The sequence below is a fragment of the Acanthisitta chloris genome, unplaced genomic scaffold (genome assembly GCF_000695815.1).
Source record: "Acanthisitta chloris isolate BGI_N310 unplaced genomic scaffold, ASM69581v1 scaffold36163, whole genome shotgun sequence".
In the NCBI taxonomy this organism is placed as follows: domain Eukaryota; kingdom Metazoa; phylum Chordata; class Aves; order Passeriformes; family Acanthisittidae; genus Acanthisitta; species Acanthisitta chloris.
Genome location: NW_008663873.1, coordinates 776 through 15418, shown reverse-complemented (window position 1 = coordinate 15418; position 14643 = coordinate 776). Strand labels below are relative to the sequence as shown.

Below are 14643 nucleotides of genomic sequence, written 5' to 3'. Positions count from 1 at the left end.
GCAGGGATGGAGAAATACGAGCGGATCCGAGTGGTGGGCAGAGGCGCCTTCGGGTGAGGGGGGGCATGAGGGGTCCAGGCCTTTGTATCGCGGGGTGGGAGGCCACAACCCGCGCAATGCGGGGTCAGCCGGGCTGTGGCACCCGGTGGGGTGTGACACCTCAGGGCAGGGGGATTGCAGGCTCTGTTGTCATGGCAAAGCGGGGGCAGGGGCACCTCAGGGCAGTGCCACCCCCTGTGTCATGTCCTCCTCCGCGCACTGAGGCTCTCTCTGTGTCCCCACAGCATCGTGCACCTCTGCCTGCGCAAGGCTGACCAGAAGCTGGTGATCCTAAAGCAGATCCCGGTGGAGCAGATGAGCAAGGATGAGCGGCTGGCGGCACAGAATGAGTGCCAGGTGCTCAAGCTGCTCAGCCACCCCAACGTCATCGAGTACTACGAGAACTTCCTGGAGGACAAGGCACTCATGATTGCCATGGAATATGCCCCAGGTGGGCCCTGATCTCCCCCAGCACCTTAGCTGATTCCTTGGTGGGTTGAGGGGATGCCAAGAACACAGCTGTCCTTGGGTCAAGCTGCCATGGCCTCATGTTGTGCTGCTGGTAAAGACCCTGGCCTTTGGACTCCCAGAAAGTTCAAGCACTTCTCTCTTAAGCAGATATATTTGTAGAAAAGCATCTGGGAGTGGACACCAATGCCTAAGCACTGGCACAGGTTGCCCAGAGAGGTTGTGGGGTCACCATCCTTGGAGATACTCAAAAGGCAGGTCCTGGTCTTGGGCAGCCATCTGTTTGTTGCCCTGCTTGAGCAGGGGATTGGACCAGTGACCTCCTGAGGTCTCTTCCAACTTCAACCATTCTGTGATTCTGTGACTGTATTCCTTACACCTACTAATGATATCCAAACCAGAGATTTGGAACCCCTCTGTCACTGATCAGCATGCTCTTGGCTCAGGTTTTCCTGTGTCAGCTCTGCTGGTCCCACAGCTCTGTGATTTCTAATAAGATTTGCTGTGGAGTTTCAGGTGGAATCTATGTTTGCATGAGGGTTTGTTAAAAGCTGTACATGAGCCCTAAATCTGGACCTCCCCTTCCCCACAGGGGCCTCCTCATGCCACGTGGCCTCTCAGACTGTAAGAATTCTCTTCTGCAGAACAGGCTGATCTTGTTCTGCTGTCGGAGGTTTATGTCCTGCTCCAACAGCTGTAATTTTAGTGTTTCTTTTCCTGCTGCTTTTGACAATATGTCAACAGTAACTTCTCTCTCCCTGTGTTCTCATCCCACCAACTGTGTTGCTGTTGTTCTCAGAATCACAGACTCAACCAGGTTGGAAAAGACCTCTGAGATCCTCAAGTCCAACCTATGACTTAGCACCATGTCAACCTGACCATGGCATTAAGTGCCACATCCAGTCTGTCCTTAAACGCCTCCAGGGATGGTGACTCCACCACGTCCCTGGGCAGTCATTCAGTGTCCTCCACACAGACTTGGGAGCATTGGAGGATGTGCTGCATGTCCTACCAGGATTTGTTTTTCCCATGTGCTTGGCTTGTTCTGGCTAAATCTCCCTTTTTTGGGGTGGATTTGTGCTGCCCTGTCAGCCCTCCTTGTCCACAGCCCTTTGTGGTTCCTTGCAGGGGGCACACTGGCAGAGTTCATTCACAAGCGCTGCAATTCCTTGCTGGATGAGGACACCATCCTGCACTTCTTTGTGCAGATCCTCCTGGCTCTGCACCACGTACACACCAAGCAGATCCTGCACCGTGACCTCAAGACCCAGAACATCCTCTTGGACAAGCATCGCATGATCGTCAAGATTGGGGACTTTGGCATCTCCAAAATCTTGAGCAGCAAGAGCAAAGCCTACACGGTGAGTGGGTTGGGAACTACTTACCCCATGGCAGCAGGCTGGAAACTCTGGACTTGGCTCACAGTAGTCTCCTGGAAAGATGCTGTAGGGAATGTTTCTTTGCTCTCAGAGTTTATACAGCCTGATATCTTCACACCCAAGTTTGCTGTGGTTCTGTGGGCTGCAGAAAGGTGGGAGGAACTCTCTCCCCAGCCTGGGAGAGGATGTGGTGTCTGGGCCCGCTGGTGAGGGCAGGCAAGGTTCCTCCTGCTCTCACAGTGGTGGGGGTGTTGTTTGCAGGCTTGCCTGACGCATCCTTGGCAATTGAATTCCTGCCTGTGCTCTGCTGTCCTGCCTTGCCTTAAACTCCTCGCTCTGCTTGACATTTGAGTGTCATTCCCCACCTGGGCTAATCTGACTAGACATTTATATCATGCTCATCGCTCTGGGCTCTGATTCTCTCAAGTGGATAGAAGCAAAATTAGAGGCAATCACTGTATGTGTCACTGGAAAGGCAAATCCTCATGTTTTCCACTGATGTTGTCAGGCAGCTGTTGATGCCAGGGAACAAAAGCCCAGCTCCATGGAGTTTTGGCTGGTGGTGCTCTAGCCAACCTGTGCACTGTGCTTTACACTGAGCCTTCCCCTTTCCACCTCCCTGTCCTGGTTTCACAGCATTGTAGTAAATGTCTTTGTCTCTTCCAGGTGGTGGGAACTCCGTGCTACATCTCCCCAGAGCTCTGTGAGGGGAAGCCTTATAACCAGAAGAGTGATATCTGGGCTCTGGGCTGTGTGCTGTACGAACTTGCCAGCCTCAAGAGGGCTTTCGAAGCTGCGGTAAGGGGAATGTGGTTTACACGTAGCACAGGGCCCCGTGGCCTCTCACTGAGGTGCAAATGTATGGTTGGATCACTTCTCACTGAGCTGGAAAGTGTGAAGGCAGAGGGCAGTGCTGAGAGCTCCTTCCTCCTTGGCCTCGCCCCTGACCGCCCAGCCCTGTATGTCTGTCTCTTGTTTTCTCTCCAGAATCTTCCTGCCTTAGTGCTGAAGATCATGAGTGGGACATTTGCCCCAATATCAGATAGATACAGCCCCGACCTGCGCCAGCTCATCCTTAGCATGCTGAACCTGGATCCTTCCAAGCGACCCCAGCTGAATGAGATCATGGCCCAGGCTATCTGCATTCGGCCCCTTCTGAACCTCTACACTGACGTGGGCAGTGTCAAAATGAGAAGGCAAGTGACACTGCCACCTTAGTGTCCCTTGGGAGGGACTGCCACAGCCCACTGTGTGTCTGACCAGCTCACTGTCTCTGTTAGGAGCTCCAAAGGAGCATTTTCCCAGTTCAGCTCTCCCATGTTATCCAACATGCAGCTGCTGCTGGCTAAGCCTGGCCCAGCGACTTGTGCCCAGGCAGGTGCCATGACAGGTGTGGACTTGTCATCGCAGTGACTGTGAATAAAGAGTTGTGAGCACAGGGGGAAGCAAAGTGGTGCCAACTCCCCTCTCTCAGGTGATTTAAAGCACAGACCAAGGCAGTGCTGTGAGCTATTCAGCTGTGACTTATGCTGTAGCTCTGCCCAGACCTTCTGTGATCCAAGTCTCTGCAGGACCTCTGGGGCTGAGCTGACATTAAAGACTGGATTTTGGTTTGGCAGGCCTGAAAAACCCTTGGCTCCGGTGCCAACAGTGACCCACAGCCGGACAGGGGGACGGGCGAGCAGTGCCAGGCCAAGGGGTGAGTCCTGGCACAGTGTGTTCAACTTGGCTGCATTTGGAAGGACCATTTCCTTTGGATGACACAGGTCAGAGAGGCACTTAGGCTTCTGAAGAGAGGAAGTTAAGAGATGTCACCTTTCCTGAGCCCTGGAGGAGCCCATGGGCACCTCAGCTCTGGGGACCAAGCACAGCTCCTTCTAAAGCAGCATCTTCTAGGTCTGAGCCCTTGAATCAAGTTCCTGCTGTTTCCAGCAAAGGCTGGGAATGAGCTGGGGATGCTGAGGGGGAGTGTCCCGGTGCAGGACAATGCAGCTGGCACTGGTAACAATTAGGCTAGAGCTGTTGTGGTGCCACTTCCCTCAATTCTGGGATAAAATACAAGGAGCTGTTCCCATGTGTTTCTTTCAGCCCTGGTTGGGAGCTCCCCTCCAGCCCCTTGGCAGCCTTGGACTGGCACTGGTCTGGCTCTGGCAGCTGGCAGGCAGCTATGCTGGCACCCAGACTGGCTGGAGTCATCTCTTTTCCTGTGGGAGGAGAGTCAGGGACCCACATTAATGATTCCTCTGCAACCCACAGGTGTTCGAGGTGGTTCAGCCAGGACAGGAATCCCTCCTCCGCTGTCATCCATCTACACCTGGGGCAGTGGGATCACTACCCCACTCCGCCTGCCCATGCTGAACACGGAGGTGGTGCAGGTCTCTTCTGGCAGGACACAGAAGGCTGGAGTCACCAAATCAGGGAGGCTTATCATGTGGGAGGTGAGTGACAAGGAACCTGGGGCAGGCAGTGGCCCTGGAGGCCTTGGATGTGTGATTTCTGTGAAGGAGATGTTTCTGCTCACTGCATAGGCCCTGGCACTGCCTCCTCCAGAACTGCAGTCCCATCCAGGGTGTGGGTAGCACTGTTTAACCTGTGGGAAGTGGCTCATCTGGGTTCCCCAATCCAGGTCTTGCTGCACAGAGGTGCAGCAGCTGACATGGCTTCTCTCCATCAGGCTCCTCCATTGGGTGCTGCTGGAGGCCCTTCTCTTCCAGGAGCCACTGAGCAGCTCCAGCCTCAGTTTGTGTCCCGTTTTCTGGAGGGCCAGTCTGGAGTGACCATCAAACACGTGTCCTGTGGTGATCTCTTCACAGCCTGCCTCACAGGTGAGCTCCTGCCTCCTGCCATAGTCCCAGAACCTCCTACAAAACCAGTGGGGGCACTGGCTCAGAGAGGAACCTGAGAGATGCACTGGGCTGGGGTGACATGAAGGCCACTGTGGCCTCTCATATAACATCAGAAATGGCAGGCATGGTCCTCCTATGGTGCCACACTAGTCAGCTTGGTCCCAAAGGTCTGTCTGGTGTAGGTAGGGCCACAAAAGTTAGACTTGGTGATCTCAAAGGTCTTCTCCAACATAAATTATTCTATGAAGTATCCTCTGCTTGTTGTCCTGGCTGCATTGGTGTCACCTGAAGCCAGAACTGACCTGTATGGTGGGGACTGCAGTGTGAGGGGCTTGTGAGAAGTTCAGCCTTTCTCTGTCACATACTCTGTGAGCATGACACAGGGACACACAGTGATCAGCGATGATTGGTGTCACAGTGAGGAGTCAGCATGAGCTGCTGCAGCACTGATTGTCCTCAGGCTGCAGGAAGACAGGGTCTGAAGCCCCCTCAGAGTGGGACAGGAGGTGTTTTGGCTGGGAGGGGAGCACACACACCAGCCCAAGGCCATGTTTGTAGAGCAAAGTCCTCCCAGTGGTCCTTTGGGAGCTCTGTTTGCACTTCTGTTGGGGGTCAGGGCAGCAAATGACAGGTATGCAAATGGAAAACTCCACAGGCATGTATTTATCCTACCTCTCCATGGTGTTTCTTGTCACCCTACTGCTGGGCAGCTGCTCAGGGAGTGTCTCTGTGACTTTAACACCTTGACAGACCGTGGGGTTCACAGCTCCTGCGTACACAGCTGCAGCAATGTTATCTCAGCACTCTCTTATCACTGCTGTTTGTTTGGCGAGCTGTGCAGCAAAGCAAGGCTGCAGCTCTCTGGAAGCCTCTGCAGCTCTCTAGAAGCTCCTGCTGATTCCTAGAAGCTTGCTGAAGGCTAGAGGCCCCTGCAGCAAGTTATGAGTCAGAGTGGGTCCAAGCAGAGCCGCTGTCCTGGGAGCCACAGCCGGCCCCTGGGCTGTGTGTGCCTCACAGGGCCTCACGTGTGCCTGGCAGGGCCTCACGTGTGCCAGGGACACGACTTCTCTCTGCTTCTCCAGACAGGGGCATAATCATGACTTTCGGCAGCGGCAGCAATGGCTGTTTGGGGCATGGAAACTTCACAGATGTGAGCCAGGTTGGTGGTGAAGGTGCTGGGCATGCTGCTCCCCCAGAGTAGAGGATGGATTGTGACTGCTGTGCCACGTGAGCGGGCTCATCCCTGCTCCAGGGATGTGCATCCCAGGCATGCTCTGGCATCTGACCCCCTCCCCCTCCTCTCCCTGTCACTGCGGGTTTTAAAAGACCCAACCTGCTTCTCTCTTTCTCTCCCCCCCTACACAATGATCCCTTTGAGCGTGGGGGAAGTCAAGAGCTGCCTTGTGGTTGCTGTTGGCAGGCTCCCAGCTTGGAGCCTGCCTCCAATCACACACCTGCCTGCTTCACTCTTGGCCTGCAGCTGCCAGGGTTCACTGAGAAAAGTTATTTTTCAAAAGAGCCAGTATTTAAAGAAGAACTGTGTGTTTCCGATTGGCTCTGAACACTGAGGCTAAGGGCTCATTGCTCCCTTCCAGCTTCTTCCTTGCCTGCCCTCGGCTGTGGCTTCCAGCCGAGCCCAGGGACTGGTGCCATTTGTCACTGTGGTCATCTGGCTCGTTTGTTCCTGCTCCATCCAGAGCTGAGCTGCTCAGTGCTTATGGCTGGGGAGGGGAGACCAGTTGGGAGCAGCAGCTAGATCCCAACAAATGGTGCTTTTCACTTGAAGAAGATAATGAGAATGAGGCTGACTGTGGTGAGGTGTCAGATCTAACAGCAGGTCACAGCAGGGGCTGGGTGAAATGTGAAGATCCTGGTCCCTTCTCACCCTAATGAATCTGAGCCGTTAGCTCACAGCTCCTCTGCACCAGAGCCTTTGAGCCAACGCATCCTGTACCAAGCCCCTGCCTGCTCGGAGCAGGCGTTCACAGCCCCTGGCACTCCCCACATGGGCAGGGGGGCAAATCCCAACCCTTGCTGAACCTCTTCCCTCTCCAAACTCCTCTGCTGGCTGCTTTCTTCCGCCCCAGAGATGTTTGCATTATCTTCTGTGCTGTGTGCACATAGTCTCTAAACCCTTTGAAGACTGTTTGGAACAAAAAAGAATTTCTCTGTTGTTTGTGTTGGATGAAAACTGGGATTCTGCCAGCGCTGTGTTGAGTCTGGGGGGGCTGGGTGGGAGGGATGGGAGCAGCCGGGCAGGCTGGGAGGGCTCGGCTCTTCCCCTGCCAGCCCAAGATTGTGGAGGCCCTGCTGGGCTACGAGATGGTGCAGGTGGCCTGTGGCGCGTCTCACGTCCTGGCAGTTTCCAACGAACGGGAGGTGTTTGCCTGGGGCAGAGGGGACAATGGTAAGAGATGTCTGCTTTGCACAACAGGTCTTGTGCTTTCCGTTGCCTGTTCCCACTCCCCTTGCTGGCCCTGCCTGCCCAAAGTCCCTTACAGATGTGCCAGGGTAGGTGGGTGTGGAAGAGTTGCAGCTGTTTTGCTGCATACCAGGGCCCCCCATGCTTTGGGTTTTGTTGCCTTCTGTGGCACTGGGTTCCAGGCTGGGCTCTAGCAGCAGCTGTGTCGATGCTGGTCCTCATGGGGTTGTGCTCAGATTGTGTGTTGCCATCAGCTGTTCCCTGCTCTGTTCCTCCTGCCAGGTCGGCTTGGGCTGGGTACCTTGGAGTGCCACAACTCCCCCCAGCAGGTCACAGTCCCACCAGAGCATGAGGCTCAGAGGGTCATCTGTGGCATTGATTCTTCCATGGTCCTCACAGTGAAGAACCAGATTCTTGCTTGTGGGAGCAACAGGTAAGAGGGGTGTACTCCACATTTCACCTTCCTGCACCTGTCCATCTGTGTCCAGCATGGGAAGAGGGAGCAAGGGGCTCCAGAAAACATCCCTGTGTGATCCTAGCCCCAAGCATCACACTGGTGGTGGTGTGGTTATGCCAGGGCAGGATTTGTCTCCAGGGTGTCTGTGTCAGGCTGCGTTCAGCTGGCTCTGTACTGAGCTTTTCCCCATGCAGGTGTAACAAGCTGGGCCTAGACCAGATCAGCTCAGCAGAGGAGCCTTCCCCAGAGGACCAGGTGGAGGAGGCCACTGTGTTCATGTGTGCCCAGTCAGCCCCCTTGAATCAAGAGCCAATTGTGTGTGCCGACATCGGTACAGCACACTCAGCTGCTGTCACAGGTGAGGATGTGTGCCTAAATCCCTGACTGGGGGGACACCTGCATTTTCCCTGTCTTCCTCCTGCCTTTGTTTCCCATGGGAAGAGGCCTCATGGAGGCTCAAGAGACACCCTGCTCCCAATATTGGAGCTCTGTGGAGCAGGATGCTCAGCATGGGAGGCAGCAAAGAGCTTCAGGGACTTCAGTGCATCACCAGTGACACCCAGTTTTGTCTCTCCTCTCTGTTGTCAGCCTCTGGCCAGTGTTACACCTTCGGGAGCAACCAGCATGGGCAGCTGGGCACCAACTCCTGCCGCAACAGCCGCGTGCCCCACCTGGTTGTGGGGCTCCAGGCAATGAAGGTCACTGTGGTGGCTTGTGGGGATGCCTTTACTGTGGCCATTGGAGCAGGTAAGGCTGAAGCCCATGTGTCCTGGGCTGCAGCAGGCCCTGGCTGTTCTCTGCCAAAGGCAGGCCAAAAGGCAGGTGTGGAGCAAGGTGTATTTATCCTTCTGCAGATGGCGAGGTGTGCACATGGGGGAAAGGAGCCAGGGGACGCCTGGGCAGGAAGGACGAGGAAACAGGAGTGCCAAGGCCTGTGCAGCTTGAGGAGACACATCCATACCTGGTGACCTCTGTAGCCTGCTGCCACGGGAACACACTGCTGGCAGTAAAGCGTGAGTAAAGGCTTTGTTCCTGTGACTCCTGCCATGAGGGCCCAGCCAGACACAATGTCTTGTGACCAGAGCTGTACCAACTAACCCTGGTACACAAGCTCTGTGTTATTCTAGTCCCTTTCGAGCTGCAGATGAATAGAAATAGCTTCAATTCCCTTTCTGCTCTGCAGCTCTGTGACACTGCTGCTCCCACTGGGCCAGGGCAGCAAAGGGAGGGCAGAGGCTGTCTGGTGCACTCCCAGACAGGTAGGCTGGCCAAGCTGCGGCCTGCTGGCCAAGCTGCGGCCAGTGGGGAGCTGATGTGCCAGCGGTGCACCGAGTATCCAAAAAGAGCAGCTCTCTAATTGATGCTGCTGAAATAGAAGCTGAGATTTGAGGCGTCATTTTGGCTGCTGCCTTTCCATTGTGGTTTGGAAAAGATAGCAATGGTTTTGTGGTTCCTCGCTGCTTGGGCCAAAGGCAGCATCGTTGAGCGGTTAAAATGTGCCCGTGGCATGACCTGCCCTTCTGTTGCCTGGATGTACAGCAGGAGCCTGGCTGGCCCAGACTGCTGCAGGGGCCTTTCTTCCTCCTCTGCTGGGCTGATTATGGCCTCAGCCTGGGCTGAGGGATTCCAGTCCCAGCCCACTTCAAGGAGGCTAATTACAGCCCAGAGGGGAGGAGGCCCAGCTGACTGCCCCGGCACAGCAGAATCGGCCGTGGCTCCCATTCCTCCCCTGCAAGTGCAGAACTCTCACGTGATGAGCTCTGCCACGTGAAGGGGACAGGGAACAGCCAAGTCCCCAGGCTTGGGAACAAGTAGGGCATTTGTCATGGGAGTCACCGCGCGCTCCGCAGCAGCTGGTTTGGGGGTTCTGCCTACAGCACTGTAAGAGCAGGGACTGAGCGTGTGGCCCCACTGCAAGGTCCAGTCCAAAACCTCGGCCCTCCTGTCCCGTGCTGGAAGTGCAAACTCAGCAGTGTGAGGGCACCAGCCTTGCCTGCCCCAGCATCCCTCAGCAACCAGTGTGCAAAATGCAAGAGCTCTGTAAAGAGCTGAGATCTGACTTTGGGCTTTCACACAGGTCAATCTGCCTGGAAATTTCTCCAGAGAGAACACGAGAGCCGGTGACATGTGATGTCATTGCTGCTGTCAGCTCGGGCTGCGATCTGGCCTGGAGAGGGTGCTGGCACAGGCGAGCAGTGCTCCACCTTTGGGGCGGCCGTTCTGCACCGCTTGGCGCTTCCTCCTGTGCAGCCAACACCATTTTTGACTGGCTTGGGCTGCTGCCCACTTTATCATGAGGCTGCTGCTGCACCCTTCTCTCAATCCCACTGCAAATACACAATAACTGGGAGCAAGGCATGCTCGAGAGGAGGAGGAGGGCGCAAGTCTCAGGAGGCTGCATTTCCTCTGGCTTGGGCTCTGTGTGCTGGACATTGCCTCTCTTGTGCCACTGCTGAGGCCTTGCAGTGGCTTGCTGGGGTAGTGGGACAAGGATTGTGGTGCCCATCTGTTGGGTATCAGGCCTATGTGGGGCAGGACACTGCTTCCTTTAGCTTCATCAGGGTGGTGGTTGTGGCTAAATCTTGGTCCTTGTCCTTTGTTTTTCAGCTGCCGTGGAGGAGTCACCTCCCCAGTGAGTGTGAGCTGAGAGGAGCCACATCCAGCCTTGTCGTAGACGTGCTGGGGCTCCTGAAGGCACCAGCATGGCCTGGCCTCCTGCTGCTGCCTGCTGCAGCCTGGGTCAGGTCCACGGCCCCAGGCCCCAGAGCTCCTCAGTGGTCTGGAAACAGGGAGCTCCTAACGATGGTTCCCATGGAACCAGAGCTGGTTTCATCAAATCAACAAGGGTCACTCTGAACCTCCAGTGCTTGAGAGCTGCTCCGCTGCACGTGCTGTGGGGTGGATGTCCCTGGAGCACCGGTGTTACCTGCAGGGGGTCACACTGGGGCTCTTCCCTTCCCTGCTAGAAGTGCCTGTGTAGAAAGGTAAGGATCACAGAGGTTGTTTTCCTCCGTGGAAACTGTCTATGGTTACAAAGCCCAGGCTGACAGTTCCGTGTCTGAGAGGGCTGTCAGCCTTTGCACAGCAGTGTCTGGAGTCAGGGCCTGAGGCGCTGTGCTGGGTGACTAAATGCAAACCTCTTTGCTAATTAGAGAAGTCTGTCCTTTCCCATCCCCCCTCCAAACGTTCCAAACGTTTGTTGATCAGCTCGGCACACTTTGAGGGTCCTGCCTGCACGGCTGGCCCAGCCCTGCCCGAGCAGCCTCCCTGCGTGGCGCAGTGCCGCGCGCTCTCCCCAAACACCGCCCGGAGCTTTGCAATTACAGCCTCCTCTGGCCCCAGGAGCTCCACGGAGGATCCTCCAGCTGACATTTGTCCCCAGGCCCCTCAATCCTGCTGCAGACCAGCTCGCTGGCTCCCAGCTGAGCTGGTGGAAGACAGCAAAACACAGCGAGCAATTGTTAGTACGTGAAGTTTTTTAACCCAGATCTTTCCGGAGAGATGATGAGTTTTCACCAGGGATCCTTCCTGCAGGCAGGAGGGGCACAATCCATGTGTCATGGACAGGAGTCACGTTTTTTATCTCCAGAAGGGTCGTTTCCTTTTATTTTCTTTTTTTTTTTCCTCCTCTTTTCTTTTTTTAACTTACATCTGCCTTGGGCCATTTTTTGATGAGCTTCTGTCTCTGATCTGTCTGACATTGCAAATGCTCTTGCCTTTCACATCCATCTTTGTGCTGTTGCCAATCTGTTGTGTATAAAGTCAGTGCTTTCATAAGCTGGCTGAGATGAAATCTCTCTAATTATTTTTGTGATTCTTTCCTGTTTTCAATGAGGGAAACCTCGCCGGGCTCTGGTAAAAGCCAACTGATCTCTCTGTCATGTGAAAGGTAATGAATTTCTGCAGGTCTCTCGCTCTTTCTTCCCTTCCCTCCCAGGCTCCAGCTGGGGAAGGGAGCAGGTCCTGTCCAGCCGGGAGAGGCGTGTGCAGCCCTGGCTGCAGACACAGCCTCCCTGTTTGGCTCCTGGCAGGGTGGGTGCAGGGGTTTTTCCCTGCCGTTTTTGTTTCTTGTGGAGCTGCCTTTTCAGGCGGTTACACCCTGCTATCCCAGGAAGCTGACTGGAATTCAAAGGCTTTGCCAGTCCCTTGGCACTCGCCTTGTGCAGCAGGTTACAGGGACAGCTCTGGCAGCCTGGTGTGGGCTGAGGGGAAGGTGTTCCCTCCCAGACCAACCAGGGCACCAGGGTAATTGCAGGGCTGGGTTAAATTGCCTCGAAGCCCCTCTGGGCTGCTGCCTCTCCTCCCTGTGTGGAGCTGGCAGCAGCATCAGCTCCTACAGCAACAAATTTCTCTTGGCTGCGTAGTGCTGAGCTCTCAGGGCTCCCCTTGCCCCACACCACATCCGAACTCATCCCATAGGAAGGGGCTGGTGTTCCTCCTGCAACCTTTCCATGGCTGAAGACTGGTAGGACAAAGGTCTGAGACCCTTTGTCTTGTCAGTGGTGGCACCAAAATGTCACTGTTTTAGGAGCCAGGCTCTTCCTGCTCCAGCTGGGCTGCCAAATCCAGGGGTACAAGCCCCCTGTTCCCACTGATGTGCTGGTGTTAGGTTGGGCTGTTTATGGCCTAATGACACCTTTGCAGGGCAGTGCTGAGGCTGGAGGTGTCACCAGCTTGAATATCAGGACCTTTTGCTTCGGGGGATTCAGCGTGGACCAGTGTGGTTCGTGCTGGGCTGGGGTCTCATGGCGAGGGCTGGAGCCTTGGGGATTTCGCAGCCTGCACTCCATGCAGGAGTTCAGCTGTGAAGCCCAGTGAGATGATTTGAATAATTTAATACCAGGCTGTGACCAAGCCTGGCGAAAGGGTAAAGGAAACAAAGAGGCCCCCAGCCCCGAGCAACAAAAGCTCCTGAAACGACAAGCCGAGGCATGTGCGTGCTGCCGGAGGCACAGAGCAGCCCGGGCAAATAGGCCAGTTGCATTCCTCACGTCTGCTGCTTTGTTTCCCTGCAGAAGCTCCCGGTGAAATTTGCAGGTCTTAGGACTTCTCCCTTTATCCTTGTTTTGTTCTTGTCTTCTGCAGAGCTGGTGGTGGATCAGCTGTGTCCCTGTGGCTTTTCCTTCCAAGGAAGGCAGGGCCAGAGGGGAGTGGGAAGGGAAGGTGATGCAGGATAACACTGCCTGGTCCCCACTTTTGCATCTTGGTGCTGATCCCCTCTGGCTATTGTCACCCAGGGAAAGGCTGTCCCCATTTCCACTAAGATCCTGCTGACCTGGGGCTGTCGCTGTCCGCCGGCAACAGCCCAAACCGGAGCTGATTTGTTTTGATTCCGGCACCTCTGTCGAGGTCGTATCCTCATTCCCACGAGGCTTGGCAGAAGGTGCGGCTGCCATCCGTCTGTCCATCCACCTCGCTCCCTCACCACCACCCCCTCCCTCCCTGGGCACCAGTCCCCAGAAGAAGGGAGAGAACACTCCCCACTCCTTTCCCTGGGGCAAAATGCTCCACCTAAACTTCTGTAGAAGCCAGAGCGTCGGTTTTCTGTCCCTCCAGTTGAAGTTAAATACAAGGCAGAGGGAGCAGAAGTGCAGGGCAGGGAGAGGCCGAGGAAGAGGACAGGAGGCATCCTTGAGCCCAGATGGGTTCAAGGAGTGACCCATCACAGGGGACAGGGAACATATCGCCTCCACAAAGGGAATTGCCCCAGTGTCGCCTTTGTGTGAGACAAACGCCTGACTGTGATGTTGAGTGAGGGGAGGGCTTTCCCTTAGGGAGACGGGAAAAGCAGAGATCTTTGTTTGCAGGGTCTGACACCTCCCTGCTGCCCTGCCGGCACTGCCAGCACCTTCTAATGGCTTTGTCAGCTCCTGGCTAATTAGGAGAGATGCTCTTCAGTGAGGTTAGGGAAGAATAATTTTTAAAACATCAAAGAGAAGCAGTAAATAGTGATAAAAGTCGTCTGTTTTCATGCCTGTCATCGGAGGCACAGGCTGTCTAAGCTTACACGACTGATGTGTCCCTGCACCCAGAGTCCCACTGCCTCATGGGATGACAAGGGCCTGTCCTTTTGCCCTGAACCTGGTCCCATAGCTGTGTCCTGGGATGGTTTTTAACCAGGGCCAGGTCACAGTGTGTCAGGGACAGTGTCTGGGGTAGTGCCTATCTCTTGTTGGAGGCAGCCTAGCTCCAGGGTGTCCTGGCACGTAGTGGCAGAACCAGCTGGACCACAGGGCTGCTGGTAGATCCTGCCCTGGGAGGTCACAGCCCTGAGCAAACCTTGCAGGGGAACACCTCAACCCCCATCTTGAGCCTGCTGCACCCCACCGCTCCTCATACAGTTGCCCACTGTCACTTGTTTTTACATGTCAGGTTTCCAGGCTGGCTGGGAGCTGGTTAAAGTTTAGCTGAGTGTTCTGTGCCATCGGAGCAGGCTGCCAGGTATTCGCTCTGCTCAAAAAAGCCCCTGTGATGGCTGTTCATGCTCAATGTACACCAGTACAAGCTTCCCTGATATTTGGGAGCTAAGACTTCATTGCAGCTTGGGCCATGGCAGGACAACCTGTCATCCCTCAGGGTAACCCCAGAAATCAGCCACCCATCCCCTCCTTGGCAGCTCAGCAGTGAGCAGGCAGCCTGCCTGCCTCCCCCCCAGGCTGCTGGAGGATTTTATTTTAAGCAGAGCCTCTCGGGGAGAAGGGTAACGTGAGCTCCTTGAGTGACAAGTGATAGAGCTCGACTTGCTCAGCGTGTCCCCCAGGAATCCCTCTCCTCTGCCATTTGCTAATTGAAAACTGCTAACATTTGGGTCTGGAGCAACTGCCGCCCTTAATGGGAAGCTGGCTGGAGCAAGCGTTGGTGGGACTAACACATGCTCACAGCCTGTCATCTGCTCAGCTCCATCTCTGGGGAAAGGGGCAAATACTCCCATATGCTGCTCTGGTTTATGAAAGAGTGACGAGGGGGCTGGAGCCAGACAGATTTGCTTTTATTCTCCCTCCTCCAGGCTCTTGCCGGGTTACAAACCGTGGC

General features: G+C 55.2%; 1 protein-coding gene across 1 annotated transcript; it reads left to right on the top strand.

The window, feature by feature from the left end:
* The first annotated feature begins 6 nt into the window (after positions 1-6).
* NEK8 (NIMA-related kinase 8) lies at positions 7-10247 on the top strand. Its single transcript, XM_009071124.1, has 15 exons — positions 7-53; positions 285-490; positions 1636-1868; positions 2553-2684; positions 2874-3082; positions 3506-3585; positions 4143-4324; positions 4561-4711; positions 5815-5891; positions 7022-7139; positions 7437-7587; positions 7806-7969; positions 8200-8358; positions 8466-8624; positions 10219-10247. Exons 1-15 carry the CDS (start codon positions 7-9, stop codon positions 10245-10247), a joined length of 2097 nt encoding a protein of 698 aa, XP_009069372.1.
* Positions 10248-14643: the final 4396 nt, after the last annotated feature.

What these genes read in the sequence shown, in the direction of transcription:
- NEK8 (XM_009071124.1), top strand. Translation starts at nt 7, where the DNA reads ATGGAGAAATACGAGCGGATCCGAGTGGTGGGCAGAGGCGCCTTCGG. An exon ending in ACTTCACAGATGTGAGCCAG is followed by an intron (nt 5,892 to 7,021) that starts GTTGGTGGTGAA and finishes TTCCCCTGCCAG; the next exon opens with CCCAAGATTGTGGAGGCCCT. An exon ending in CTGGGGCAGAGGGGACAATG is followed by an intron (nt 7,140 to 7,436) that starts GTAAGAGATGTC and finishes TCCTCCTGCCAG; the next exon opens with GTCGGCTTGGGCTGGGTACC.